Raw genomic sequence first — 27,298 nt, forward strand, 5'->3', positions numbered from 1 at the left:
GCAGATGATATGCAGAATCCAGCATCTTCTGGGAGCCTCCGCTGCCACTGTCCCACCCCAAGCCACAGGCATCTCCTCTTGCCCAGAGGGCGAGACCCCAAGTCCTCGCCCTGGCCCCCAAGTCTACTCTCAGCACAGTAGCAAGGGGGACCCTCTTACAGTGGAAGTTACAATGTCATCTCATACCGTACCCAAAACCCTCCAGCGGCTCTGACTCACTTCAAGTAAATGCCACATTCCTCCCAGCGCCCGGTCCCAAAGCCCTTCCTGCTGACCTCCTCCTCCTCTCTCTCAGGCGCCTACAGGCTCTTCCTCAAACCCCCAGGCTGCTCCCTTCGCCTGGCCTGCTCCTCCCCCACACCTCTGCACAGCTCAGCCCCGCGTCAGGTCATTGTTCAATGTTCAAATGTCACCTCATATTGAATACAGCAACCATTGCTCCCACACCTCACCCCTGGTCGTTAGTTTTTCACCTGAGATAAACAATCCAGTATGCTGGTTCATTGTGTTTATCGTTTTCTGGCCCATCTTCTCGCACTAGATTGAGAGCTCCGTTACAGCAGAGGCATCAGTCTGTCTTCCCAAATCTCAGACAGCGAGTAGGCGTTCAATGAATATTTGTGGAATGGACATTTCTTGGAAAAGGAAACATAACTAATGGGGGAGGGGAAAAGGGACAGAGACTAGAGAAAGAATTATTTTGAATTTTAGTAATTAAGAAGTTTCTGGGGGAGGGTATAGCTCACTGATAGAGCACATGCTTATCATGCATGAGGTCCTGGGTTCAATCCCCAGTACCTCCATTAAAAAAAAAGTTTCTATAATTCTATAAGATGTTAATTAACTGATTTACCATTTAGAATAAGACAATCAACTTAGGACTTATATTTATTATTCTCATTGTATGGAATTTAAATCTAATATAGAACTTCATTTTAATGAGTTACCTCATTTTATATTTAGTGTCCATTCAACTGGATAATTGGGATTTGGGGAGGTGGCTAGGGTGAGAAATGACACATGAACACTTAAGTAATACATCTATTCCAAAAGCTGAGAATCCCATATTTTTCAAAGCAGTTCTTACTCAGAGGAAAAAGGTGGAGGAAATATAGCAAAATGATTATATTTGGCTGAGCCACATGAAATTGCTGATATTTGACTATTTTCAACCAAAAAAAAAGACAATTTCATATTATTTAACCAAATGATATGCGGGATCCAGAATGGTTTTTGTTTCCTTTTTTATACTTTCCTGAATAGAAATTCTAAAATTTCCATAATCAATAGTAATAATCAGAAAGAAAGTAGCTCTTGAATACTCTCACACTGCTTCTCCTGGGGCTTGGGGTTCCCTGAGCCTTCTAAATTCCAGCACTGCTGGGGAGAGACAACCTGGCTGTGGGGAAGGAGGCACCTAGAAGCTGCCATCCCAGGGTCACCTCTGGGCCACCTGCGGCTCCAAGCTTGCAGACTCTGCCCTTCGTCAGCCTTGGTCCAGGCTGAAAACCTGCGCGTGAGGGATCAGCAGACGCAGGCAGCAAGCCCGGGCCTCTTTCGCTGCCCTCTCCCACCTGGAAGAGGGGGCAAGCAATGAGAGGACCCAGAACCTGCTGGAGTCCCTCGATGACCCTCCCCCGACCTCTTCACCCTCTGCCTGCCCCAACCCCACCCTAGGTGCCTCGTTAGCATTCACTGCCCCTGCCTCACCCCAGGTCTTCCTTTCCCGCACTCAGGATGCAGCTCAGCCAGGCTGAGCACCGTGACTTCCATCCTCTTCACACGCCCCCACCCCTGGGCCAGTGCACAGAAGATGTACCAAACTCTGTGCTAGAAACATATAAGGAGGTCGCCATGGGCGCCAGAAAGTCCAGCCCACCGCCTTCCACTGTGTCCTCCCCCTCCAAAAAAAACTTCATAGTTTCTCAAAGACCATAAGAAAAACACGTCACTAGGTGCTGGGTTTCAAAGTCCACAGGACTCCAGGGGGCCCTCCTCACTGGCTCCAGCTGCCTCTTCTCCTGGGGAAGATCCAGGGGCCCCAGAGCAGATGTGGGATCCCTACCACCCAAGATGGTGTCAGCACCTCTCGCTGGCCTCTGGGCAAGTCTCTCCTCCTGCTATCCCAGGTCCAGGACTGCCCCTGAGCTCTCAGGTGTCCCCTCCCCTGAAGGGGAGAGGCACTGGCCAGGCCACGGGAAGACAGCCTTGGGCCATGGGCCTGCACCTGCAAAGAACAGGCACCCTGATTTCCTGGGCATCCCCTCCTCTGCCTCCCTCCAAACAGCCAGGGCAGGATTAAGCTATTAATCGTGCTGACCTCAGCCAGCAGGAGGAGCCGTGGCCCATCCCAGCAAGAAGGCTGGGAGAGGAGAGGAACCATAGAGGTCAGCACAGCTCTCCCATCCCAGTGCTCCTCAGCTCCAAGGGGCTGGGAGAGTTTCACACAAAAAGAATATTGTAGAGGATCCAGAGCAGACAGGGCCAGACTGGGGAGGGCCTGGAGGAAGATGCTTAATAAATAAGCAATTTAAAAGAACACTGAGGAGGTCCTTAATTTTAATATAAATTTAAACATAAGACCAGGGTGACTCAAAGAGTGCAGTATTGGAGAGAACAATGAAAATTTTTCTTCGTGATTTGGCAGCACATGTCAAGATGTAAAATGTGTAAAACCTCGGAACCCACCATTTCCTTCACTTCTAGGAAAGACCTTAACACAAAGGAAGCGCCCAGGACATGTTCAAGGTATGCCCGGGAGGGTCCACCCAATGTGGTTTATGACACGGTACTGCAGCCATTAAAAAGGCTGATGTAGACACAGATTTATTTTAAAAGATGGTGGTTCACCATTTGCGTAAAGCAAAAAGTCACAAAACAGGACAGTAATGAGCGAAATTGGTTTCTTTTGCCTTTGCTTAATGCATTTTAAAGTCAACATGGGGAGGGTATAGCTAGGCATGCACATGGTCCTGGGTTCAATCCCCAGTACCTCCATTAAAAATAAACAAATAAGTAAAACCTAATTACCTCCCTCCACAAAAAGAAATAAAAATTTAAAAATTTGTTAAATTAAATCAACATGTATTACTTTTTAATTTTTACACTTATAAACAGAAAAGATAGGAATGAGATCTCATTTTGAGGGAGAGAAGCAATACAGTTCATTGCTAACTGACAAGAAGAAAATGCAACAAAAATATTTTTGTTGATAAGTAGGATGAAGGTACTTGGACTTTTATTTCTTAAACACTTTCCACTTTCTAAAAGTTTCTACAATAAATATATTACTTTGTAATTTTTATTTTAATTAAAAATACAACATACACTTTCTGCACCTTGCACATTGTCCTTACCGATGTCACTGGGGCACAGAGCTGGTCGCCTCCCTGTGGAGAGCTCCACTGGGGGATGTCAGGATGGATCTGATCCTCTGCCTTCAGATGACGGACACACGATTGTTTCCAATCTTTTTTCTCCTGCAAACAATGCTGCAACGACCACCCCTGAACGTCCATCATTTGATGCATGTGAGACTACTCCACGTTTATAGACGTGGAGTCACTAGGTCAAAGGGTTTACGCACTGGCAAATGTGACAGAAACCTCCAAACTGCCTTCCCCAGTAGGGGTCCCAGTTTCCACTCTCACCTGCAGAAATTATATTCGGTGGCTTGTGACTTATACCTCGAGGTCTAGATGAGGCTAAATGCACAGCAGGTGCTCAAAAAGTAAGCTATTCAATAAATACCACCAATGAAAATACTGCATTAGAGCAGGTTATGTTTTTGAAAGGAAAGAAGTGAAAATGGAAGGCAAGACAAAGAGAAAAACAGAGTAAAGCAGAAAAAAGAGAGTGACAGGAGGATGGCTGCATGGAAAAGAGAAATGGAAGTGGAGACATGGGGGCCACTTGCCAAAACATACAGGGATCCGCAGGTAAAAGGGGTTCGAGAAAGACCAGGAGGTCGACCAGCCCAGCTACCCCGAGCAAGACAACACAGCCACGGCTCGTCCAAGATCTTTCAGAACAGGGTCTCCAAAAGGGGCACTCATCCCAGTCTCCACTTCCATTTACTTTCAATCCAAGATAAATGAGCAACTTTAGCTTTTGTTTATACGCAGACTGACCAGGTGGGCCCTGACCAGGTCTACGAGCCAACGGGTCACCAGGCACCACGGGTGACCAAGGGGCTCTCGGGCTCCTGCAAGCACTCACCCACGCACTCACACTCCAGCAAATGGGGAAAACATGCAGACAGGCTTACATGTGATGCTGAGTACTCGTGACTCAATCAAAGCTCACAAAATGGACAGCTGCCTAACAAGATCCAGGCAAGGAAATCCCAGAGCAAAGAGCAGAGGCGCCTGCAAGGCCAGAGCTGCCCCTCTCCCCAAGCCCCGCCCAATCAGCACTGGGGGGAAATCAGTAAGGATGGGGTCAGGGCTGAGCAGGTGGCCCAAATAATTCAAAACTAAGAACACTGTTTGAAACACAGACATGTAACCACTGTCAGTAACGATGAATCCCAGCATAAGGGTATTCTGTGCCTTGAGAAAGTAGATGAGGTATGTGCTACAGATAACATAAAGTGATAACCATTAGCAAGACATTTAAAAATAACGGTTATTTCGTTTTTAGTTCTTTAAAAATTGTTTTGTTTTATAATATATATATTAGTAAAACAGTACGTGTATAATTTTTGAATGAATGGAGATACAAGTTTTAAACAATTTTTTTCTAATAGGGTCCATGATCAAAAAGGTGTAAAAAGCTTCATTTATTTATTTCATTCATTTAGCCTGTAAATGTGGCTACACCTTTATCCCTTGTACAGTAGACACTCAGGTGTCCCTCTCAGGCATGGAGCAGTTGGGGTGAGCACGTTCAGGGGAGGGGGGCAGGGGGCTGTCCTACCCAACCCTTCACCTACCCTGAAGCATCTCCTACTAGGGACCCTATCCTTTTTTCTTTTTTTTTTTTTTTAGGGAATCTACTCTTCATATGAGGAAACCCAGGCTCAGAAGTCCTGCCCAGGATCATACTGGGAAGGGATGAGCAAGCTGGGATTCAGAAGTGGGACTTCTCCGAACAGCCTTCTTTAAACCCAAGTGCCCCAGGGATGAAGCTGTTGACAAACGGGCGTCAGGGGACCCTAAGACTGGTCTCTCACCCTGGGGACAGGCCTCCATGCCTTTGATTTTTCAGTTAACCAGTAGTCTCTAATTTTTAACCTCTTATGATGGGAAATAAAAGCATATACAAAAGTGGAGGAAATAATATAATTACACCCTTCACCTGCCTTAAACAATTAACCACTACTTTGGCCAGTCTTGTTTCCTCTCTCCTCCCACTCACTCCACTGGTTTATTATGAAGGAAATCCCTGATATTATCTGTAAACATCTATAACTTTTACCGAGGCAAAAGTATCTCTAAAAGTTAAGGACCATTTAAAAAATAAAAATAAACGAAAAATAAAAATTAAAAAAATAAACAAATAAAAAGGACGCTTTAAAAAAGCAAAAGCACAATAGTACTATCACACTTGAATACAGAATTCCTTAAGGTCAACAGGCAACGCTAATTTCCCCAATTTTCTTGTAATTTTTTTTTCTTTACATCTAATTTTTACATGCTTTTTTTTTTTCTTTCTGATAGTAGTAACAAAAGTAGAAAGGTGGAAATTAAGATCACTTTTAATCCTACCTTCCAAAGGTAACTGTTAACTGTGTGTTTCCTTTGGTCTTTTTAAAATTTACATAATAGATAAAATATTACAATATATATTTTTACCACAAATTGGATCATGGTGTAGTTTTGTACTCTGCTTTTTAAAAAAAATACTTCACATTCTCTGTATTTGCCCATGTCATAAAAACATTTGTAAAAACTGAATGGTTTTGGGGAAGGGTACGGCTTAGCACGCACAAAGTCCTGGATTCAATCCCCAGTACCTCCATTAAAATAAATAAGTAAACCTAATTACCCACCCCCAGATAGACAGATAGATAGATAAATGAATAAATGAATAAAGAAAGAAAGCAAGCAAGCAAGCAAGCACTTTATTTTAAAAAACTGAATGGTTTCATAATATTTCATAATCACATTTACATGTGTACATAATCCCAGTCCCTACTGGGCTCTTAAACTGAGCCCCTCCCCTTTTTTGCCATTACGAAAATCCTTGTAATAAATATATTTGGGTCTATCTCTATATCCTTAAGATAGATTTCTAGAAGAGGAATACTTGGGTCAAAGGACAGGGTTTTTTTTTCTTTAACTGAAGTAGTCCATTACAATGTATCAGTTTCTGGTGTACAGCACAATGTCCCAGTCATGTATATACACACATATATTCGAGGACAGGGTTTTTTGTTTTTTTTTTTTTTAAGTTTCTTAAGTTATCCAAGGAGTGAGTTCAGACCTCATGCTGGTGTCTTGGGCCTCAGTGATGTGGAAACCTCTCCTGGAGCACACGGCGAGGGACAGCTCGGAAGGCAGGGAGGAACACACAGAGCTAGAACTACCTTCCTCAGAGGAAAGAAAGAAAGTGGAGAGAAGATGCTGGCCTGGTGGCCCTGCCTGTGAGTGGAGGAAGAAACCACCAGCCTCCTTTTGACTTTAGACTCTTCCAGTAAACTGCTTCTCCCTCTTTCTGCCCAGTCCTCTCTTCTCAGGAGCCCCTCTGGCCTTTCCTCCGGAATCCCAGCCCCTGGCCGTTGGGTCCCCTGCCCAGGAAGAGCCCCTCCTCATCAATCCCCTGCAGGACTGCTCAGCCTCCCAGCTCACCTGCCTTGTGAGGCACCCGTTCTTTGGACCTGTCTGTGCAACCAGCTAATAATCTATGGACAAATCAATCTACAAACTGGACCACTATTAGCGAGCCCATGGGTCCCATGTTAGTCATGAAGGTATAATAAATTCTCTTAAATGCTTTGCTGACATCAAGATACAGTTAAGTCCGGGACTAGCTTTCTCCTGAACTAACCTATTAATCCTATCCCCTTCACACAAAAAGGAAAAAGCTTTTTTTTTTTCTTCTTGGTGAACCCCTGTTGGTTCCTGGTAATCATACACATTTCCAAATGTTTAGAAACTATTAAAATCATTCTAGACCTTGATATCAAAACCTGAACAGAATAACTGTGGCAACATCTTATGTGATGTAAGAGGCTTATAACTGGTTGTCAGCAGAAGCAGGAGATAGGGAGGGAGAGCGCATGAATATTATTTGCTATGTTCAAACTTGCTCACCTAAACTGGGATATTAGTTAAAAGAGGGGAAAAGACTTAATTATTAAGCAATTATTCTTCCTGCCACAACAAACAAAAAACCGAACAGGGACATCTTGTAATATCTTCCACAATTTCTTTTTTAATGGCAGGAAAAAAAAAAAAAACTATAGACCTGTCTCTCTCATGAACATAGATGCAAAAATTCTAAATAAAGATATTGGCAAATCAAATCTAGTGATGTGTAAAAAATGTACATCATGACTAAGTTGGTTTATTCCTGTTACACAACAAATGTTTACAGATTAACATTAAAAAAATCAGTCAGTGTAATTCAAATAAGGGAGATTAATCATTTAATCATCTCAATAGATATTTTAAAAGCATTTGGTAAAATTCAGCATCCATTCATTATAAAAACTCTCAGCAAATGGGAGGAGGAGGAAATTTTCTAGATCTGATAAAGGAAATCTACCCCCAAACTATATCAAAATCATAAATAATGATAAATTTTGAAAGCTTTCCCCTGAAACGTAGGAGACAAGGATGGCCACTGTATACCGGTTCAACACGATCCTATGTCCTAGCCAGTGAAATAAGGCAAATATAAAATGTACAAAGATTAGCAGTAAGTAAATAAAATTGCCACATTCAAAGGCAACATAATTGTGTGCAGAAAAGCCAAAAGAATCTAAAATAAACTATTAGAATTTAAAACAGTCAATTTGGCAAGGTCAATGGATTCAATCACTATACAAAAATTAACTCTATTTCTCTATACTTGTGTAGTATACTATAACAGGTCTCTGAACCTAGTTCCAGGCACAGAGCTTCAAAAGCCCTAGGATTTCCTGATTTGAGAGGGTTGTCTTTGTGATGTTAATGAGATGACTCAAGGTGGCACCCTGGATAGTTTCAGATGGGGCTGGTCACCAGTTAAACAAAGGCTCTACCTCCAGGGAAGAGAAGGAGAGACAGAGTTCAATCACTTAATCAATCATACTAAGGAAGGCCTGATAAAAACTCTGGATCTCAAAGCTCAGTGGAGCTCCCAGTGTGTGAACCCACTGAGGTACCAGGAGGGTAACATACCCTGATTCCAGGGGGAGAGGACATGGAAGCCACCTGTCCGAGATCCTCATAGACAGAGCCCATCCTGTGTGCATCCTTTAAAGTAAATCTGTAGGCTAACATTGTAAATCAACTACACTTCAATAAAAAATAAAATTAGAAGAAAAAAAAAACTGTAGGGGGAGGGTACAGCGCAGAGCACATGCTCAGCATGTAAGAGGTCCTGGGTTTAATCCCTAGTACCTCCTTTAACAAAACAAACAAACAAACAAACAAACAAATAAAATAATCCGAAGTGTAGCACTTTCCTGTGTTCTATGAGCCATCCCAGCAAACTATCAAACCTGAGGGGGTTGGTGCGCACCCCGAATTTATAGCCAGTTGGTCAGAAGTACACAAGTGGAGTGGAGAGGACCCCACTTGTGGCTGGTATTGAGGTGAGGGCCCTCCGGGGAAGACTGAGCCCTTAGACCCGTGAGGACTGATGCTAACTCCAGATGAATGGCATCAGAACTGGACTACAGTACACGCTGGTTGGAACAATCTGCAGCAAACATTTGGAAAATAAAAATTTGAAGACACCGCTTAAAATCACCAAATACCTAGGAATAAATCTAAGAAAAGCTGTGTAAGGCATCTACGCAGAAAACGACTCTATTATTGAAAGGAATTAAGAGAGCACAAACAAATGGAGGGGAACCATGTTTCTAGAGTGTAAGATTCATTATCATAAAGAGATCAAGTCTTCAAGTAGATCCACAGATTCAATGCAATTCTATACAATCCCCAGGCAAAAGGTTAAGAACAGTCAAGACAAGCTTGAAGAACAACAAAGAACAAACATTAACATTAACATTACCAGATATCAAAGCTTACTATAAAACTACTGCAATTATGTCAACACAGTACTGTAACATGGAAAAATAAACAGACCAAAGGAAGAGTCTAGAGACAGACCCACACACATAGCACGGTTCAGTGGGGGAAAGGATAGTCTCTTCAATAAGTTCTACTGGAGTAGTTGGATATCCATAGGGACAAAAAAAAAAAAAAAAGAAAGAAAAAAGAAAAAATCTTGAGCTGTAACACATCAAAAACAAAAATAAATTCCAGAAGGATTATAGACCTCTAAGGTAAACAATACAGCTTCCAGAAGATAACATAGGATTCTAGTTTCCTGACTTTCCTATAGGCAAAGAATCTTAAACAAGATATCAAAAGCATTAACCACATGGCTGATAAGCATGAAAATATGCTCAACATCATTAATCACTAGGGAAATCCATACTAAAATTACAGTGATTACCCCCCCACACCTACATGACTTGTTAAATAAAGTAAAAATAAATAAACAGTCAACAATACCAGAGTTGTGGGGACAGAAGTGTAAACGGATATCCAAGCACTTTGGAAAACTGTCTCCTTTGTGCCTATACTGTACCCTAGTAATTCTACTCCCAGGTATACTCCCAGCAGAACTGGCTACATATAGTCACCAGAAGACACACACAAGCGTGTTCTTAGCGGCATTGTTTGTAATAGTCTCAAAGTGGAAACAATCCAGATGCCCACCAACAGTACCACCACAGTGTGTTTCTATCATGGAATACTACACAGCAGTGGAAAAGGAATGACCTCCAGCTACTCCCAACACAGATGAAGTTCATAACCTTAATGCTGAGCAGGAGTCAGACACAAGAGTATAGACTACATGATTCACTTATAAAAGTTCAGAAACAGACAAAACTAACCCATGATGATTTGGCGGCAGGGGCATGGGAGGCTTGTAAGGTATTGATAATGTTCTATTTTCTGGGCTCAGAGGTGACCTTTGCGAAAAACTACCAAGCTGAATCCTTATAATTTGTGCACTTTGCTTCAAGAAAAAGTTTACTTTAAAACAAATCTAGGTGGTTGCCAGAGGCTGAGGGTGGGCAAAACTGGTGAGGGTGATCAAATGGTACAAAGTTCCAGTTATAAAGATAAATAAGTCATTAAAACTGGGGGGAGGGGGAGGAAGAAGAAGAAAAATAAGTCCTGGGGTTGTAATGTGTACAGCATAAGGACTATAGTTAATAATCTGTATTGTATATTTGAAGGTTGCTAAGAGACTAGTTCTTAAATGTTCTCAACACAAGAAAAAAATTTCTGTAACTGTGTGGTGATGGTTGTTAACTAGACTTACTGTGATGACCACATCAAAATGTACACATAACTCCAATCACTTTGTTGTACTCCTGAAACTAACATAATGTTATCCATCAATTACATCTCAATTTTTTTTTTAATGTAAAACTGACAGTAAATTTTCTAGCCTGGGGTAACTGGAAAAGCCCGATCTTCTGGTCTCTTTCTTAAGTATCTAGAATCTCAAGTGACACGGAACAGCAGTCGAGTTTGGCCTGTGGACGGGAGCAGTCCAGGGTTGCCCCTGGGGAGTCTCTGTTCCCTTGGATCCCCCTCTTGTGTCTTCTGCTTTTCTGTCACAGCGTCTTGCCTCCCTAACTGGGGCACCAGGGAGGGGGCAGGTGACTGGTGGATCCTGAGATGAAAGGACCCACATAAAGGCGCAAATGGGAAACGGGACCATGCTCCTTCCCAGCCCAGACATTGCTCCCCAGAGCAGATGTTGCTCCCACAGTGAGAATACGAAGGTGCTGGCAGTCAGGGTGGCAGACTGAACTCTGCCTGATTTGCAGGAAACAAGAAAATGAGGGGAATTTGCTCAGTTTTAAGTTTCTCTTTCAGACATTTTTTTCTTTTTTATCTTTTTTCTTTTGGGACTTTTTTTTTCTTAAGCTCTGGCTTCTGTTACCCCTAACATACACACTAGGGTCCAGATAAGATGGCATCTGAATTAGTGTGTAATTATACAGCAGCTCTTTTGACCTCAATGTATTCATAATTCCAAGAAAGACACCACGCCCAGACAGTGGGGCAGCTGCCACCCAAGCCAGGATGTGAGAACCACCACGGCCCAAGCTGGTGTCAGCGCCAATGGGAGCGCCTTTTGGATAGTAATAACGGTCATTTTTCAAATAGCTGGCATTAATTGCATGATGACTTGGTGCTGGGCGCTGAGCTAAGCCAGGTACGTGCTTTACCTCATCCCATCCTCCCCACAGCCCTCTGGGTTGGATGCTGTCATTAACGTGGATGACCAAATCACCAGCCACCAGAGAAATTTTTCTGAGCTCAAAAGTCAGTCACTATTTTGGGCCTTTTACAAAATAAACTCCACTGCATAACCATTTACCCCCTTTTTAAACTTACTCTTGGGTAAGTTTGAAGAGAGATGGATGTACTTTTAAAGCAGGACTCCAGGTGACCATGCCTATGCGCATACATGCGTGGGGAGGGGGAAGCGTCTCCCTGGAGGGGATAAATGTGTGTGTGTGTCTGCCTGTGTGTGGGTGTGTGTGAAAGCATGCTTCTGTGTGTGTGTGGGAGTGAGCCTGGGTGTGGGTGTGGATGGGGGGTTGTGTGTGTGTGTGAGAATATGTGTGTGGGTGTGGATGTTTGTGGATGTGGGAGTGAGCCTGCCTGGGGGGGAAAGGGGGAGGGAGCCTCCTGCCAACCCAGGCTCCTGGCTGCCTGCTGGCCAGAGACCAGGTGTTCCAGAGAGCCCGGGGAAACCAGTCTTTCGAGAACCCAGCCCAGGTCACAGTAAATGGGCCCTGCAGCAGGGAAGCGACTCCGACTATAACCTCTGGGGAAAGCTCCAGAAATCCTAACTTTAACCCCCAACCAAACAGGCTGGGGGCTGCACACCCCAGCCCGCCAGGCTCACCTTGTCAGCCACACAGCGCTGCCCAGCCCTCAGTGAAATCCTCCCAGACGCTCCTCCTGAGTCCCAGGGATAAAAAAGGATTTCATTTCTTATCAAAGGAGAAATCTGAAGAACCAATCTAAACTGTGTTTCAAAAAGCAGGACACAAAACTGTACATAGACAATGATCTCAAAGTGCAAATTCCTAAGGGCAGCTCATGGGAGAGAGATGGGTGTAAAAATGAAAATTTTGATCCTGTTGTGTTACAAGATTTTTTAAACTTAAAAAAAAAAATCTCTAAAAAGTTATCACAATAAATCAAAATATTAAAAGAGGTTCTTTCTAGATCACAGGCTTGTGGACTGTTTTGATTTGTGTGTTTTCTAATGCTCTGATAATGAGATGGATGTCTTTTTAATTAAATTAATGAAAAGAAAATTACATAATAAATGGAACAGGAATAGACTTAGTCCAGAATTCAGTCTATGAGATGAGCCACAAAGCCTTTTACATCTGGATGTCCTGGGACACTCAGGTGCAATGTGAGGGGTAAGCTGAGGTTCAGGGCAGGCAAGCACCCTGTCACAGGGCAGCTGTGCCTGATGGCAGACAGAGGGGCTCAGAGGACAGGAGGCAGACTGGATCAAATGGCAGCAACAGCCCCAGAAAGCTTCTCCCCATCCTCTTCTCTGAGGGCCATCTTGGGCACCTCTGGAAAATTCCATAACCTTCACATCCTCCTGGCAAGTTCTGCTGAGATGCTCAAAAACTCCCAAAAGCAAGAGGAAGGCAGAGAGCAAGCCAGCCTAGAAGAGTCAAGGCAACCTGTCCCTCTCCACCGGCTGGGCTGAAGGAACCAGGGGGTTCTGGTAAAATCAGTCACCAAGTCAAGGATAGAAGGGCCTGGTCCATCCTCCCACTCTGGGCATACTCTCCCTGGCCATGTGACCTCTTAGAATGGGTCTGATAAACAGGTTCTCGGCCCCAGCCCTCAAGGAGACAAGACTGGCACCCGAAGCGCCATGCCTGCCCCTCCAGGATGTCCTAGCTGTTCAGTTACCCAGCTCATCTGCATCACAGCACTGACCTGGGGGACGGCACACGGTGGTCAGTACCTCCCAGCCCCTCTGGAAAGGACTGAGAGGCAGTCACAATATGCAGAAGCAGTTTCCCCTGAAGTTGGCGCCAAGAACCAATAAGCTCATTTCTCACCCTGTGGTCTTGTCCAAATGCTCCCAGAACAAGAAGCACAGATGTGAAAAATGCCCTGTCTATTTCCCCTTGGAGACCCAGCTGAAATGTCACTCCTTGGAGTGTCCTCCCAGACATCTACCGACAAGACAAGTGTCCACTTCCCCACAGTCCCTGCCCCTTATCCACCTCTCCTGCAGAACACAGTTCTGGGATTTTGTGTTTCTGTGCACTATTTTCAAGATTAAACATCTGTCCAATCCTTCATGTCCTGACCAGGTGTCCCAAGCACGCTGGAGCCGGTCTTTTGAATTAGTAAACACTGCTATGATCTAAGAAGCTCTTATTAGGTAACACTGGCCCTAAGGCTGTGCCTTCCAGTACCCGAGTAAGAGCTTTTGGAAGAGATCTGTAAACAGCAGACAGGTGAAACCACTCTCCGGCTCCACTGTGGAAGCCACCCACGGGCCACACAATGCCCACGAGGGGAAGGGGTGCAGCGGCCGCCACAAGCAGCGCACTAGACAGAAAGCCAGGAGGAGCCTGGCCAGCATTTTGTCAGCTGCCCCAAGGGCTGGCATCTGCGCCCCAGCAGGCAGCTCCTGTCACTCTCTCGGATACACTTGCCCCCAGGGAAGCTTCTGGAGATCAAATCACAAGCTCAGTTCAAGGCTGTTTCCAGGCAGAGCTGTCGCAGACCAGGTGCACAGCTGCCTTCGCTCTCTGCTCCGGAGGCTGCCCTCTCCCAGCACCTGATGACAACTGTCCCATCCCACAGTAATGCTCGGTCCTTGCCCTATATGACCTCCCCAGGAGGCTCCCCAAACCATACCCGCTTGGCTCTTCCCCATCTCGCCAAGGGGCCGCTTGGGCCAGGCTTCTCTGTGCCTTGCACACTCGGCCTGCTCTCAGCTGACTCCCAAACCTCGTAGCCTGCCCCTGGCCTCACTCTCTAGCCCTACATGGCACTTTACCAGCGCACTTGCCAGGATGGACTGCACCCTTGTGCTGCTCGGTGTGGTCCAGGACCAGTAGCGTGGGCCTCATATGAGAGCTTGTCAGAAAGGCAGACTCTTAGGCCACACCCCAGACCCACTGAGCCCACATCTGCACTCTAACAAAATGCCCGGGCGGTTCGGGCACACATTCAAGTGTGAGAAACTGCTGCATGCGATGCTGGGCACAGGATCCCGATATGATACACAGTCACACCCCTCCCTCCACCCCCACCACACGGGCTCTGCTCCCTCCTCTCCCCACTTCGGTTAAATGACAACATCAACCTGAATCCCAAGCAAAAACCTCAGATGTCCACGACTATTTCCTGGCCCCAACTCAAACATCTCCATCATAATCACTGGGTCCTGTTATTCTGACTTCGGAAGCAGCCCGAGGTGGAGGCCTTCCTGGGCCCACTGGGCCTCCCCAGGCCGCGCAGGCTAAGCTTTGTTTACACACCTGTCTCCCTGGTAGATGGGGACTTCTGTGAGCAGGGCTGCTAGTCCTCGGACCTCCAACAGTTAGCACGCTGTCTGACACACAGGCTTCCAAAAATTAGATGTTTGTTGAACAAATGAAAGAACAAGCTGGAGGAGGTTGGAGGGGTGGGGTGGGGTGGGGGTTGGGTGGGAAATGAGATACTTAAGGTGCGTCAGAAGGTAGGAACCAAAAGCAAATGCAAAAATTATGCAGCATTCTTTCTTGCCTTTATAAAACTGTTTCAGGAATAAAATTAAGCAGGTGGGGGAAATGTGCTGCGGCACAGATAGAAATACGGAAGGAGTTTTTGATGAAATCATTTCTAGCTTTTTCCCTCCAATATAAAACCTGCTGTCTACGAGGAGTAGTAATAGGGCCAAGGTTACCTCAGGGGTCAGTGACCCAGCCGGGTGGAGTTTAAACACAGCTCTTTACGGGGTGGGGGGGTGGGGGAGGTGAGTTGGTTATAAAGTGGGTGGGGAAGATAAGATGACTAGAGAAGGGGCGGGGATGCCCCAGAGGGAGGGGCCCGGTGGAAGCTGGAGGGTGGGTTTCTGGAATGGCTGGAGCTCCTCAACTCTCTTGGTGGAGACTTCAGTCATTACTTTTGCTTCCAGAGTCTGGGGAAGCATCTGCAGTGAAGGAAATAACAACCGGGCCAGGAGTGGCCCAAGGAGACTTTGTTTCAAGATTTCAAGCTGTAGGCAAACTCAACCACAACATCCAGGACTGCAAACACTTCTAGGTTAGGTTGAAATAGAAGGACCAAGGTTCAAATGGCAGGAGCCTCCCAGGGGCCTTAAAGCTCTCACCAACTAGCGGGTCTTACTCCTAAGGGTCTGCAGCATCAGGCACCGTGTCTTGCACACGGTGTTGGGTTCAGTAAATACCTAACGATTGCTGCCTCGTGTTGGGAGGCAGAAGCAGCTGGGAAACTGTAACCTCCTTGCTTTAGTCTCTGGACGAGGCTCAGCCCCCCAGGCCTGCTCCCCCAGGCGACGCTCTCCGAGAACCTCTGTCTCTGAAGTATATAGAAATATATTCATGACTCACACTAATGAATGAAGCCCTGTTAACTCCTGATGGTCAAAGACTGCTTATTCAGAGAAACTAAGACTCAGGGAAAGGGAATCAAGATCCTAAACTCTGCTTTTTAGTCCTTGACCTGAACCTCTAATAAGTGTGTCACCACAGGATCTCCTCCTGGCTTTCTTGGTGTAGCTGGAAATATCAAGTCCCTGGATAACAGCACAACACACTCATTTTTCTTTATCCTTTATCAGCTCTTCAAAATGCTAACACTTCTGGAGATAATTCTCTCTCAGACCTGACAAGTCATTCATTCAGTGACTTTTTTATTTTTTTATTTTTTTGGAGGAGGTAATTAGGCTTTTATTTATTTATATTTAACGGAGGGACTGGGGATTGAACCCAGGACCTCCTGCATGCTAGGCATGCACTCTACCACTGAGCTATATACCCTCCCCACTCAGTGACCTTACTGTGTGCCAAGAACCATCGTAGGGGCCAGCGAGCCCCTGAGATGCCTGTCTTGCCCTTTGGAATTTATATTCTAGTGGGAGGAGACAGACAATAAAAAACAAAGTAAACTCATAAATTACATGGTTGTTAGAAAGTGATATGTGCTAGGAGAAAAAGAATACTTAGCACAGGGTAGGGGAGATCAGGCCAGGGTGGGACAGGGGTTATAGTTTTAAACAGGGTGACAGGAAGGGCTCACTGAGGTGAAGTTGAAACAGACAAGAGGGAGGGGAGAGTGAGCCACACAACATCTGGGGAAGAACATTCCAGCCTGAGGGAACAGCCAGGGCAAAGGCCCTAGGGTGGGAGTGTCCTCAAGGACAGCAAGAAGGCCTGTAGGGCTTGCCAGAGTCGCCACTCATTTGTGGCTCATTCATTGTTTGACAAACATTTTACTGTTAATCTCTCTGCCAGGCAACTGAGTAAACACAAGTAAGGCAGGATCCCTACCCTCAAGGAGCTTATAATGCTGGTGGGTAAGGAGGAGATAAAGTGACCTTAAAAGAGGATTACACCCAGAGCAGAAAAGACTGGCAGAGTTCAGGGCCCTCACCAGGCCTAGAGGTGCTGAAGGAGCCACTGAAACACAGAAAAGACCCTCAACTAGACTAGGCAGGTACCCCAGCTCTGATTTTGGTGATGACAATGCTGGCTATGTTAACCTGGCTCAGTTTTTTCTCAGCTAAAAAAGAAGCCTTCATAACACCAGATTTGTAAAGAATAACCCTTTAAGTTGCAGATGTACACAAAAGGTTTGCCATGTTCTAGAGGGCCTCAGACTGAAAAGGTCTGATGGAAAGACTGAAAAAGCTAGATGGACCGATCTGGGAGAGGCCACACCGCAGGGAACCCAGCGTGGCAATGAGTTAAGACTGGGAATCAGGAAGTGATGGTATAAAAGCCCAGGGTGTGCTGTTTCAGGGTGACCATCACATCACACTCGCATCTCCAGGGCCTCATGCTGCACTGGGCAGACTGTGTTTCCATGGAATTATCAGCACCCACTCCAGGCCTCTGCCTCAGGCTACTAGCCTCTATTGGGAGAGACCAGTGGACTAAAATGTGCATCTGCAGAGCCCCACTCTGGCCTGAGAGATGTTGGCTCTGTTTTCCCAGCCTCAGGAAGTGGTACTTTTTTTTTTTTTAAAGACAAGCCCAAGGCTGGCCTCGCCAAGACCCAGGAAGCTCCCATTCTGCCGACCAGGGACTGGGAAGCCTGGACAAGCCAATTCACACAGGCTGGATCCAGATCCAGGCTGAACATGCAAACGTGCTTGTTGGGTGTGTCACCAGCAACAGTCCCTAAGACCACAGAGGTAGTAAGGAGGAAGCCGCCCTGGTGAGTCCTAACCTGGTTTCTGACCAAGCAACCTGGGAGAGGTCCTCCAGGCCTAAAGACTGCAGGGTGGGGTGGGGCACAAATCCTCACTGCTCTTCCATTCGGACTCGTACCTGGGAGAAACAGGTTCCTGGGTCAGCCTGCCCACCGAAGCCCCATCCAGGCTGTGCCATCACCACCAGACAGACGTTTATGTCCCTTCAGTTCCTCTGCAGTGAGACCACCTTATTGGGCTGTCTCCCACGCAGGCTTGTATAACTCAAGTCCTCCTCAGCTCTGATTCTGAGATTCAGTCTTTCAAACTGAAGGGAGGGTACCAACCCCCACCCCCGGCTCTGACCCCAGCATCCTCCTCCCCAGGCCACCTCCTCCCTAACCCACTCCATCACCCGCTGATTCAGCCGTTCTAGGCTCTCTCCATTTGCTGTTCCAGAAATGAGTGACAAGGGACTGTGGGTCTTGCTCCCAGCTAGAAGCCAGAAGGCCTCAGCCAGGAGTCCCAAGTCCCCGGCTTTGGGGTGAGCCTCCTCCCTCTCCCCCATTCCTTTATAAAGAGCTTCGCTTTCTGCCTCCTCACTCCCTTTGGCCTAGGAGGGTTTTACTCCATAATTGCCTTGTTTACTGCCACTCTGAGGACTTTGGAGTGGCAGAGGTGGGAGGAAAGTTTTGTTGAAAGTAAGGAAAGGGGTGTGTGCCCTGAGCTCTGAGGCTGGCAAGTAAACCCTCCCAGTGTCTAACTACCTGAGAACCGGCCAAGAACCCAGGTGAGAAAAAAAAACACCAGGCAATGCAAACTCAGCTGAAGATTCCCAACGGATCACAGTGGGGAAGCTTATGTTTGGCGCCTGGGAAAGACAGAACAACCAAAACTTAATCTGCTCACTTCTGCTGAATAGTTGAAAGCATTACTTGGCATTGTTCTGAGCGGGGAGCCAACGAGAGCCCTCCCAGTTCAGCTTCTGTGGGCCAGGAGCTACAGGGCCACCGTTCCCCTGCTCCAAAACCTTCTAGAGCACCAAGCTCTGGACAGATCCTGCCCTGACTTTTGGGCTCTTCACAAGGCCCCAGGTGACTCAGTCTCTCCCTCACTGACAATTGATCAGCAGAGCCTAGACCCAGCTGAATGGGACCACCTGCTGGGCCACAAGCACATCCTTTGCTTTCCCAATTCAGCTTCTCTGTTTGCAGGGTTCCCTCTGCCTCAAGCACCAAGTCTCCGCAGCTTTCAGGGCTCTCCTCAAATGCTCCCTCCCTCGTGAAGGTTTTCCCCAGCCCCAATCAGATGTGCTGGCTCTGGTTCCATGCCCTAATCTCCATGCCCTGCTGTTGGCCTCTCTCAAGGCATTAGCCTCATGCAGTCCAGCTTCAGTAGCTCCTGTGTGGACAAGTGTGTCTTGCTTGATTCACCTGAAGCACAAAACACAGTCCCTGGCAGACAGCAGATGCTCAAAAACTGTTTCTGCTGCCCTGTACACCGTTCACCTCCGAGGCAGAGGACGTGCTGGGCAAAGGGACACAGAGTCACACGAATGGAACACTAAGCTCAGCGGACACAAAACAGCCACGGGTACAAGCGGTGCCACAAAGAGTGAAGCGGGGAGCTGCGCCGGGCCTTACCCTTCTTGAACTCCTCCAGCATGGCATCCAGCTTGGTGTCATGGAAGACGAAGTGCACTGGGTGGTTGTAGAAGCGGGTGATGGTCTTGAGGGGGGTGCAGTCATCCGGGTCCACGAAGGCCAAGTCTTTGACGTACAGAATATCTACAATATTGGACTGCTCGTCCTCATACACGGGGATGCGGGTATAGCCGCTCTCCATAATCTCCGACATGGTGTTGAAATCCAGGATGGCATCGCTGCGGATCATGAAGCAGTCCTGCAGCTGGGTCATGATATCCTCCACGGTTTTGGTCCGGAGTTCCAGGGCACCCTGGATCATGTTCAGCTCCTCTTTCACGAGGTCATTATAGGGCTCCGTCACCTTCAACATCTCCATCAGCTTCTCCCGATTGTAAACGGTGCGAATCTCCTGGCCCAGGAAAAAGTCCAGGAGCTTGCTGATGGGAAAACTGAGGGGGAAGGTGAGCAGCATAAATAATTTGGTGAGAATGATGGTGTTGGCACCCACAGCCAGCCCATGTCGGGAGCACAGGGCCTGAGGCACGATCTCCCCAAAGATGACAATGTTAATGGTGGAGGAGGCCACGGCCATGATTCCAGACCCGATAAGGTTGTCTAGAAGGATGGTGAGGGAGGTGTTGACCAGCACGTTTCCCAGGAGCAGGGAGCAGAGCAAGTAGTTGCCCTTGCGTCGGATGGGCTCGATCTTGCGGGCGTAGCGCCTCTCTTTCTGAGTGCCACAGTTCTGCACGATGCGCAGTTCCACGGGGTCCAGGGCCATGAGCCCCAGGTTGAGGCCAGAAAATATGCCTGACAGCACTAGCAGCACCATAACGAGGACGATATGCAGCCAGAGGGGCAGAAACTTCTTATCCTCCACCATGAAGAGAAGCGAGTCCTTCTCCGCCCACCTCTGCCAGGGCCCGTCCACCCCGGCCCGGGTGCACAGTGCATATAGCTTCTTGTTCTCGCTCCTCCGGAGAAACTTAGTGAGCACCACCAGTATCCCGGACGTGTCCCCGCGGCTCACATTGACCAGCTGCTGGACGACCAGGTCCTTGGTGAGCTCAGGGCAGTTGGTGGAGTTGTGGATGGTCTCGGCGTTATCTACCTCGGTGAAGGAGATCAGGTTGCTGGAGATGGAGCCCAGCCTCTGTCCGTACAGCCTCAGGTTCACCATACTGCCCTCGGACACGAAGATGCTGCCATCCGGCTTTGTTCCACACGATTTGTTGCAGCTCGCCAGCCTCATGCCCAGGACCGCGCCCCGCTGGGGGTCGCCCTGGCCGCGGGCCCCCAGCGCCCACAGCGGCACCAGCAGCACCAGCGCCGCCAGGAGGAGGCGCCCTCGGGCCGGCCCGGCGCCCGAGCGCCCGCCCTCGCCCACCGGCGCCATGTTGCTCCGGCTGGGCCGCCGCCGCTCCCCGCGCCACGCCGCGCAGCCCCTCTCGCACCGCCGATCCTGCCGCTCCGCCGCCGCCGAGCCAACTGCCCGGGCCGGCGGCCTGACGTCAGGTCATCGCCCCGCCTGCTCCGCCCCGCCGGCACACGCACCTCATTTGCATGCGAGGCCCCGCCCCCGGAGCTCGGCTTCAGTGCCCGCCCTTAAGGAAGTCCGGAATTTAAGGTGGAGCGGCGCGGGAGCCGCGGGCGAGCGCGCGTCCCGTTCTCTTGCTCGCTCGCCTGTCGGTGGTCGGCGCGTCCGTGCGGCTCCCGCTGTCCTTTGCCCGGACCCAGTCTCCCGGGTGCGCAGTTCCTCTTCTGCAGCTCAGCCTGGCCGCGCTTGCTGGGCTGGCTCCTTCCTCTTCCCCAAAAATCTGCATTTCGGGGTGGTGGCCCTTCTCTGTAGGAACCTCGGAAGTAGCACCATGTTGTGCTCAAGCGAGAAAATTATTTTCCCTGCTATTAAAAAAAAAAAAAAAGGATACCCTGAGGACATAAATAAGCCTGAGGGAGGCCTTCAAGTCCACTGGCATCGTTCTGGCCACTGCACTCCTGGGGTTCCTGCCGGCCTTGTCCCAAGGCCAGAAGTAGTTCCCGCAGCCTCAGCCCTTAGGTCTCCTTGAGGGTGGCGGGCAGCGGAGGGGAAGTCTGGGGAACTAAGGATACAGAATGTTCCTGCAGATAGAAGGGCCAGGGTCTGCCCTGGGCTTATCTCCCGTCATTTTCATTTAGGATGCAAATGTTGAGCACCTACTACGCGCCAGGTACCTGTTCTAAGCTCTGACAACGTAGCAGTGAGTACAGCGGAGGCCAAAATTCCTGTTCACTGGAGTTTGCAGTCTAGGCTAGAAAACAGGCAATAAACAAATAAATATATATATTTTTTTAATCCTCCAACAACCCTAAGAGGTAGTGTGATTATTTCCATATTACAAATGAATAAATTGAGTCTAGGCACAAAGCAAGGTCCATCCAGACATGTTTAAAAGCAGGCTTGTGTGACTTCAGTAAGGCAAGTTGGAGTGTCTCTCAACCCCAATTTCTTCATCTGTAAGAAAAGGGTGAGAATAATGATATAGCACTTCTTCACTAAGCTGGTGGGAACAGCGGGCCTTGGCATTGAACAGGACAGGGTAACTCTGTGAATGACCTTTGGCTGTGTAGTTGTTGTTGTTGTTATTGTCTGCCCTTCCGGGGCCAAACCCCTAACCCCAAATTGTGGTGGTGACTGAGCAGCTGGGGCGGCTGCATGTGGAAACTGGAGCTGAAGGGCGCGGTGCCAGGCCTAGCCCTGAGATGACTGCTTCCTGGACAGCCCTACCTCGGTGTCAGTTGGCAACTATGAACTGAGTGCCAGGCACTCAGGGTGTGGGGGTAAGACCACAGCCACCCATCCTGTTAGGGGAAAGGAAGGATACAGACAAACACCCTTATAATAATTGAGAGGTGCACTGACAGAAGGATCAGGTACCAGGTTGAACACTGGATCTCCAAGCAAGCTTTATCCCAGCCCCAGAGACACAGAGTCCATTTCACTCTCCCCCTGCACGAACACTTGTGTTTATTTTTGTTTTGGTATACTGTTTGCCAGTAAAAGCAACAATCAATACCAGCCCGGAAGAAACTAAACAGAGAGGAGCAATCCTGTAGTGTTATGGCAGGAGGCGGGGTAGCAGAGGCCTGACTCAATTAAGCCCTGTTAGCAGGAATGGAGGAGGCTGCATACTAGGCCAGCCTGAAGCAGTCCCTTGCAGGTAGGTGCCTCACTTCTTATTCCACAGTGAGTGTCCAGCCTTATAGTTTTCCAGAAAACAAGCGCCTCCGGATGGGCCAACACAGAACAAACGCAGAAAGCAGAACCTTTGACTGGCTTTTCCCTTCCATCCTCACCGACCAGGATGAGCACCACCTGCACCACCCTGGAGCAAGTCCACCTCTCAGGGATGCTCCTGCCATCCTCATCTCATCTCTTTCCAGCCAGCGTTAGGACTAGTGCCCTCCACTACAGTGCTGAGAGTATTTCCCATTCTATTATTTGACCAATTGGCTATTTTTATTTTCCCCTTTTTGGACTGTCTATACTCAGAAGCACTCTCCATATGCAATGACCAAAGCCAGCAAAAGGAAGGAAAAAATAAGCTTTTGAGATACTTGGGTTGAAAATGCCGGGAGTGGTGAGAGTTTGGTAGGCAAAATCAGTCTCTGCTAATGTTCACTTAATTACACCCAACCATGATTATATTCACATCTGTGATGGAGTGAACTGAGCTGATTCAGTGAGGTAAAGAAGTGAAATTCACCTTTCAGCATTATCCCAGGCAGGGGTCCATATGGTCTGTTCTGGGTTCCCATCCTAACTTAAAGGGAAACTTTCAAAACTTCCAGAGCACTTGATGTCCTGCAAATGAAAGAGGAAGTATCATCTGTTAATAAACAGTTTATATGGTTTAAAAAAAGAAGAAGAAAGAAATAAAGAAATTCCTCTTTGCTCTCCCAAGGACTTCGATCTAGCGGAGGAGACAAGACTCCCTTGGAAAAGTTAAATGCGGCATAACCTAGAAAGTGTCAAAGGAGGTATTTGAGGCTCAGACTGGAGTCCAGGTTCATTCTCTGCTTCTGGCTTTTGTCCCCAGTTAAGGCATTTAACCTTTCCTCATTCGCAGAGTTCAGAAACTTCCCACAGAGTGCTGGGGACAGCATAGAGGGGGAGTTGTTTAAACACGCAGAATAGGAAGCCTGGACCACAGGTGGCTCCTGTGAACCAGGCTGTGAGAATGACAGAAAGAGAGAGGCCTCTCTCCTTTAGGGGGCAGACCTGTTTCTCTGTGTAGGGAGGAATACTTGACTCACCTTAGCTGCTTCCTTTTGCAAGTACGGAGTTTGGTGAAGGTCTTTCTGTGAGGGGTCCTGGTTCCTGACCCCCAAGCATCCCAAAGCACTTCACGTATGACATTTGGTCCTGATGGGTTCTTTCTGGGCCCGATGCAGCATGTCTACACCTCCCACTCCTTTCTGGTCCTGTGAAGGGAAACAGCCTTAAAAGTTTATTGCTCCTTCTGTGCCCAGCTGACAGCGAGGATCCCACGATGAACAAGGTCCTGAATTAGTAACCTGGGCTTTCCCGCCCCACTGCCTGGGCTGGGATCCTCCCAGGCTGGATTCTTAGCCCTCTTCAACCTCTGGGTCTGCACGACGACGGGGAGCCACTGGCAGAGCAGCTGCGCATCTCTGGTGGAGCTCAGAGCCCCACACTGGACAGAGCCCCCGGGGGTGTCGTGGGCCCTGGGGTATGACAGCCTGGTTGGCAGCAGTGGGACATCTTTTTGGAGTGAAACATGGGCTGTCTTCATTACATACTGTGGCTGTTCACCGCTGTCTGTAAGACTACAGTAACCTTGAGCATTTGCAGGATACATCTGTCCCATTTAATTATCTCAAGAGGGAAGGGGCAGTCATCCCTCCACAGAGGAATGGAGCCAGCGTGGCGTTAACTGGATGGTACATTGATTCAAATCCCAACTCAGGTCATCCCAGCAAGTGGGGACATGAGGACCTGGTGTGACGATTTCTACCTGAGACAGACATTCACTGAGCCAGAGAAGGGGAAGAAAACATCAGGTCAGCAGATCCAGGCCAATACAGGGACATGCCTCTGACAGGAAGTCCAATGCCAGAGAAGCAAAGGGGAGGAAGCCTTTGTGTTAACTGGGTCAGCTTCAAGGCTCCTGTGGCCATGGGACAAATTGTTCTCCTTTGGGACAGGCACGGGAAGCAGGATGGTTCAGGCACAGCTCTGGAGGCACAACGAGGGGTGTGAGGGAGGGCTGGCTTGGCCACAGATTGCCTGTGTGACCTGGGACATGGGGATACTTGGATACTGAGTGAGATGGTGTCTGTGGCCCATAGTAAGAGCTCAGTACAAGATCAGTAACCATGATGATGATGGAAATGATGGGGCCGGGATATTTAGAGGACATTCAAATGTCCTGAGCTTCATCCTGTCTCTCCATCCAATTTCAGCCACAGTCTTCTTGTCTTTTCCCTTCCTTTTCCCACGGAGGGAGAAGAGGAAGATGAGGAAGAAAGAAAGCTGGGGCACAGACAAAGCTGGTGGGGGGTGGGGGTGGGCAGAAGGGTTTTCATACAAAGGGAGGGAGGGAAGCCTCTCACTCAGGACTGACCAGGACCAAGATGGGAGAGACCAGAAACCCCTAGAGGCCAGGCCTGCTGGGAAGCCCCTGCTGTTCAAGGACCCTTGTGAAGAGTCCCAGGCAGCATCAGGTCTGAGAGGGAACTCAAGGACCCAGGACTCTGCTCACTGTCACTCTCCCCTGCTCCCCTCCTCCCTGGGTGCACTACAGCACCCTCTGTCCCTAGGACTGGCTACCCCAGCAAGCTTTTCCTTCTGCCTCCCAGAACACAAAGACCCTTTTCTTTCTTTTTTCTTTTTCTTTTTGATTTTTTTTAATGGATGTACTAGGGATTGAATTAAGCATGCACTCTACCACTGAGCTATACCCTCCCACAAAGACTCTTTTCTATTTTAAGAGATTAACTGCTAATCACCAGAGAAAAACCAGGAAGAGCAAGATAACAAATGCTGAGTATTTACAAAGGCTTAAGAACTGTTTTTGGAACCATTGTCCCTAGTTTCTGACCCTTTTTCTTAGTTGGCAGAAATGTCATGGGCTCTGACCCTTACCAGCTGGTGAAATGGGGCAAAGTGCTTGACCTCTTAAGACCTGGATTTCCCCATTTTAAAGATGAAGATCAAGAGACATTTTTCGCTGTATTGAAAGGACCAAATGAGCCTGAAGTTTGAAAACTCTGCTTTGTAAACCTTCCCCTAGGCCAGGACTTTCCCATTACTATACTTTTCATTCATTTATCCATTTGTGTATTTTTATATTTTTACTGAGCTTTTAAAATTACGAAGTTACACAAATTCAAATAATGCAAGGTGTATAAAGTAGATCATGGAAGTTGCCTTTGCCCCCATTCCACTGCCCAGGGATCATCTTTCTGTAAAATATTGCTGTCTACCCTCTTTATTTTCTTCTCGTTCCTCCTCTGGACTAGAAGCCATTCCCCAGAAGGCTGAGAACCCCTCAAGGACAAAAACTGTGTCATAGTCATCTCTGTATCTGGAATGCTCAGCATTCCATATGCGTTTGTGGAATGAATTGGATTTCCCCTTTTGGGGTTGGGGAGGAGGGAAGACAGAAAAGAACAGCTTTATTGCTTTACCAGGCAAAGGGAGTCACAGCAGGCTTATGCCTAAGAGACTGTGAGCCCATGGATTTCCCTTTTAAAGAGGGTAGGAATAATACTGTTGGGGGCCAGGGATGGGAAATGAGGAGGTATTTAGCCAGTAGCTTTATATATAAAACTGTAACTGAGAAAACTGTTTCAGAAGACTATATTTACTCCTTGATATAATTTTTGCTCAATTTTTTTTTTTTAAACTCGAGGCTGAGCGGCCCCGCCAACGGGGAGCAACAGTACCTGGGGGCAAGCGTCCCCGCTGGACGTCCGGGAGCGGAGCTCCGCCCCTCGCCTAGTGTCTCTTCTATTTCTTTAAAAAAAAAAAAAAAAATCTGATGCTGACTCAACTAAATTGATTTCTCGACAGGTCCACAATTTGAAAAATACTGGTCTCATGTATTGCCCACAGGCATCTACTGGAATTCCCTTCCGGGGAAGCCTATGAAGATGGAGTTAGAATGCTCCTTTAAGTAAATGGCACCCATGCTCACACTGCTTGGCATAAGCCACAGGTGGCAATAAATCATCCCAGGCAGATCAGTGAGCCAAGTTCCTGATTCCCGAATTTTTTTTTTTCTGATTCCCGAATCTTTCTGGCTCCCAGCCCTACCCAGAAAGGGAGACAGCCTTTCAGATCTTTATTCTCAAGTGTCCAGATTTCTATAGGTTTGTCCCAAACAACTGCCAGGTCACCAAATACCTGTAGTCTTCAGCAACCAACTCATCTTGCTGGCCTCAGGGCCTTTAACCTGAGACAACTGGATCAGATACTTTGGTTCAATCCAAATTTAAGTTCTTTGATCTGCAATTCTTCCTGGACATCCAAAGGAGGATGGTAAAGGCAAGACCAGCGAGATCAGATGTAGTGGGCATCTGTTGTTCAGGTCTGTCCATCTTCCTTCCCCTCCTTCTGGGAGTGGTACCTCCTTCTCCTCTGGGACGTGTCCCACTTCCATTTTCATGCATTCTAGTGGGGATGGGCCTGGACAGAAGTACTCCAGGCCACAACAGTTGACCCAGGGTGGGCAGGACACCAAGAAGGGCCAATCAGGAGTCTGACCTGGGTTTTTATACGGGAGGAGGGTCCCTAAATGGAGATAATAGAAGCCCCAAGCTGTCTGCTCCCACATGCCCTCTCCTTCCTGAGGGCAGTATTTCCATTCAGCTTCATCTCAGCCCTAAAAGAGGGGTACCATTTATTGGTCTCCTTTTACAGAAGAGAAAAGAGAGATTTGGAAAGTTTAAGAAACCTGCTCAGGATCATCCCAAAATGGATTTCAATACTGTTCCAACCTATCTGGATTCTAAACCTTTTTAGCCAACCCCTGCGTGTGCTGCCCATC

The 27,298-nt window shown here is 47.7% G+C and overlaps 1 protein-coding gene and 1 non-coding gene across 4 annotated transcripts in view; one reads left to right on the forward strand and one right to left on the reverse strand.

Moving 5' to 3' along the window:
- The window catches only part of CNNM4 (cyclin and CBS domain divalent metal cation transport mediator 4), a 33,358-nt gene extending 12,609 nt beyond the window's left edge, over window positions 1-20,749 (reverse strand). For 2 of the 3 annotated variants that reach the window (XR_012503003.1, XM_045519612.2), the window contains exon 1: window positions 19,245-20,749. Coding sequence is in view for 2 of the 3 variants with exons in the window: in XM_045519612.2 (XP_045375568.2) it covers window positions 19,245-20,643 (1,399 nt within the window). In the remaining variant the exon portion in view is untranslated. The remainder of the gene's footprint in view (window positions 1-19,244) is intronic. The other variant, XM_074354542.1, reaches the window with a different exon arrangement.
- On the forward strand, window positions 731-803 carry TRNAD-AUC (transfer RNA aspartic acid (anticodon AUC)). Its single transcript has one exon. It is a non-coding gene; the product is annotated as a tRNA-Asp (tRNA).
- Window positions 20,750-27,298: the final 6,549 nt, after the last annotated feature.

This window comes from Camelus bactrianus, chromosome 28 (genome assembly GCF_048773025.1).
Source record: "Camelus bactrianus isolate YW-2024 breed Bactrian camel chromosome 28, ASM4877302v1, whole genome shotgun sequence".
NCBI lineage: Eukaryota > Metazoa > Chordata > Mammalia > Artiodactyla > Camelidae > Camelus > Camelus bactrianus.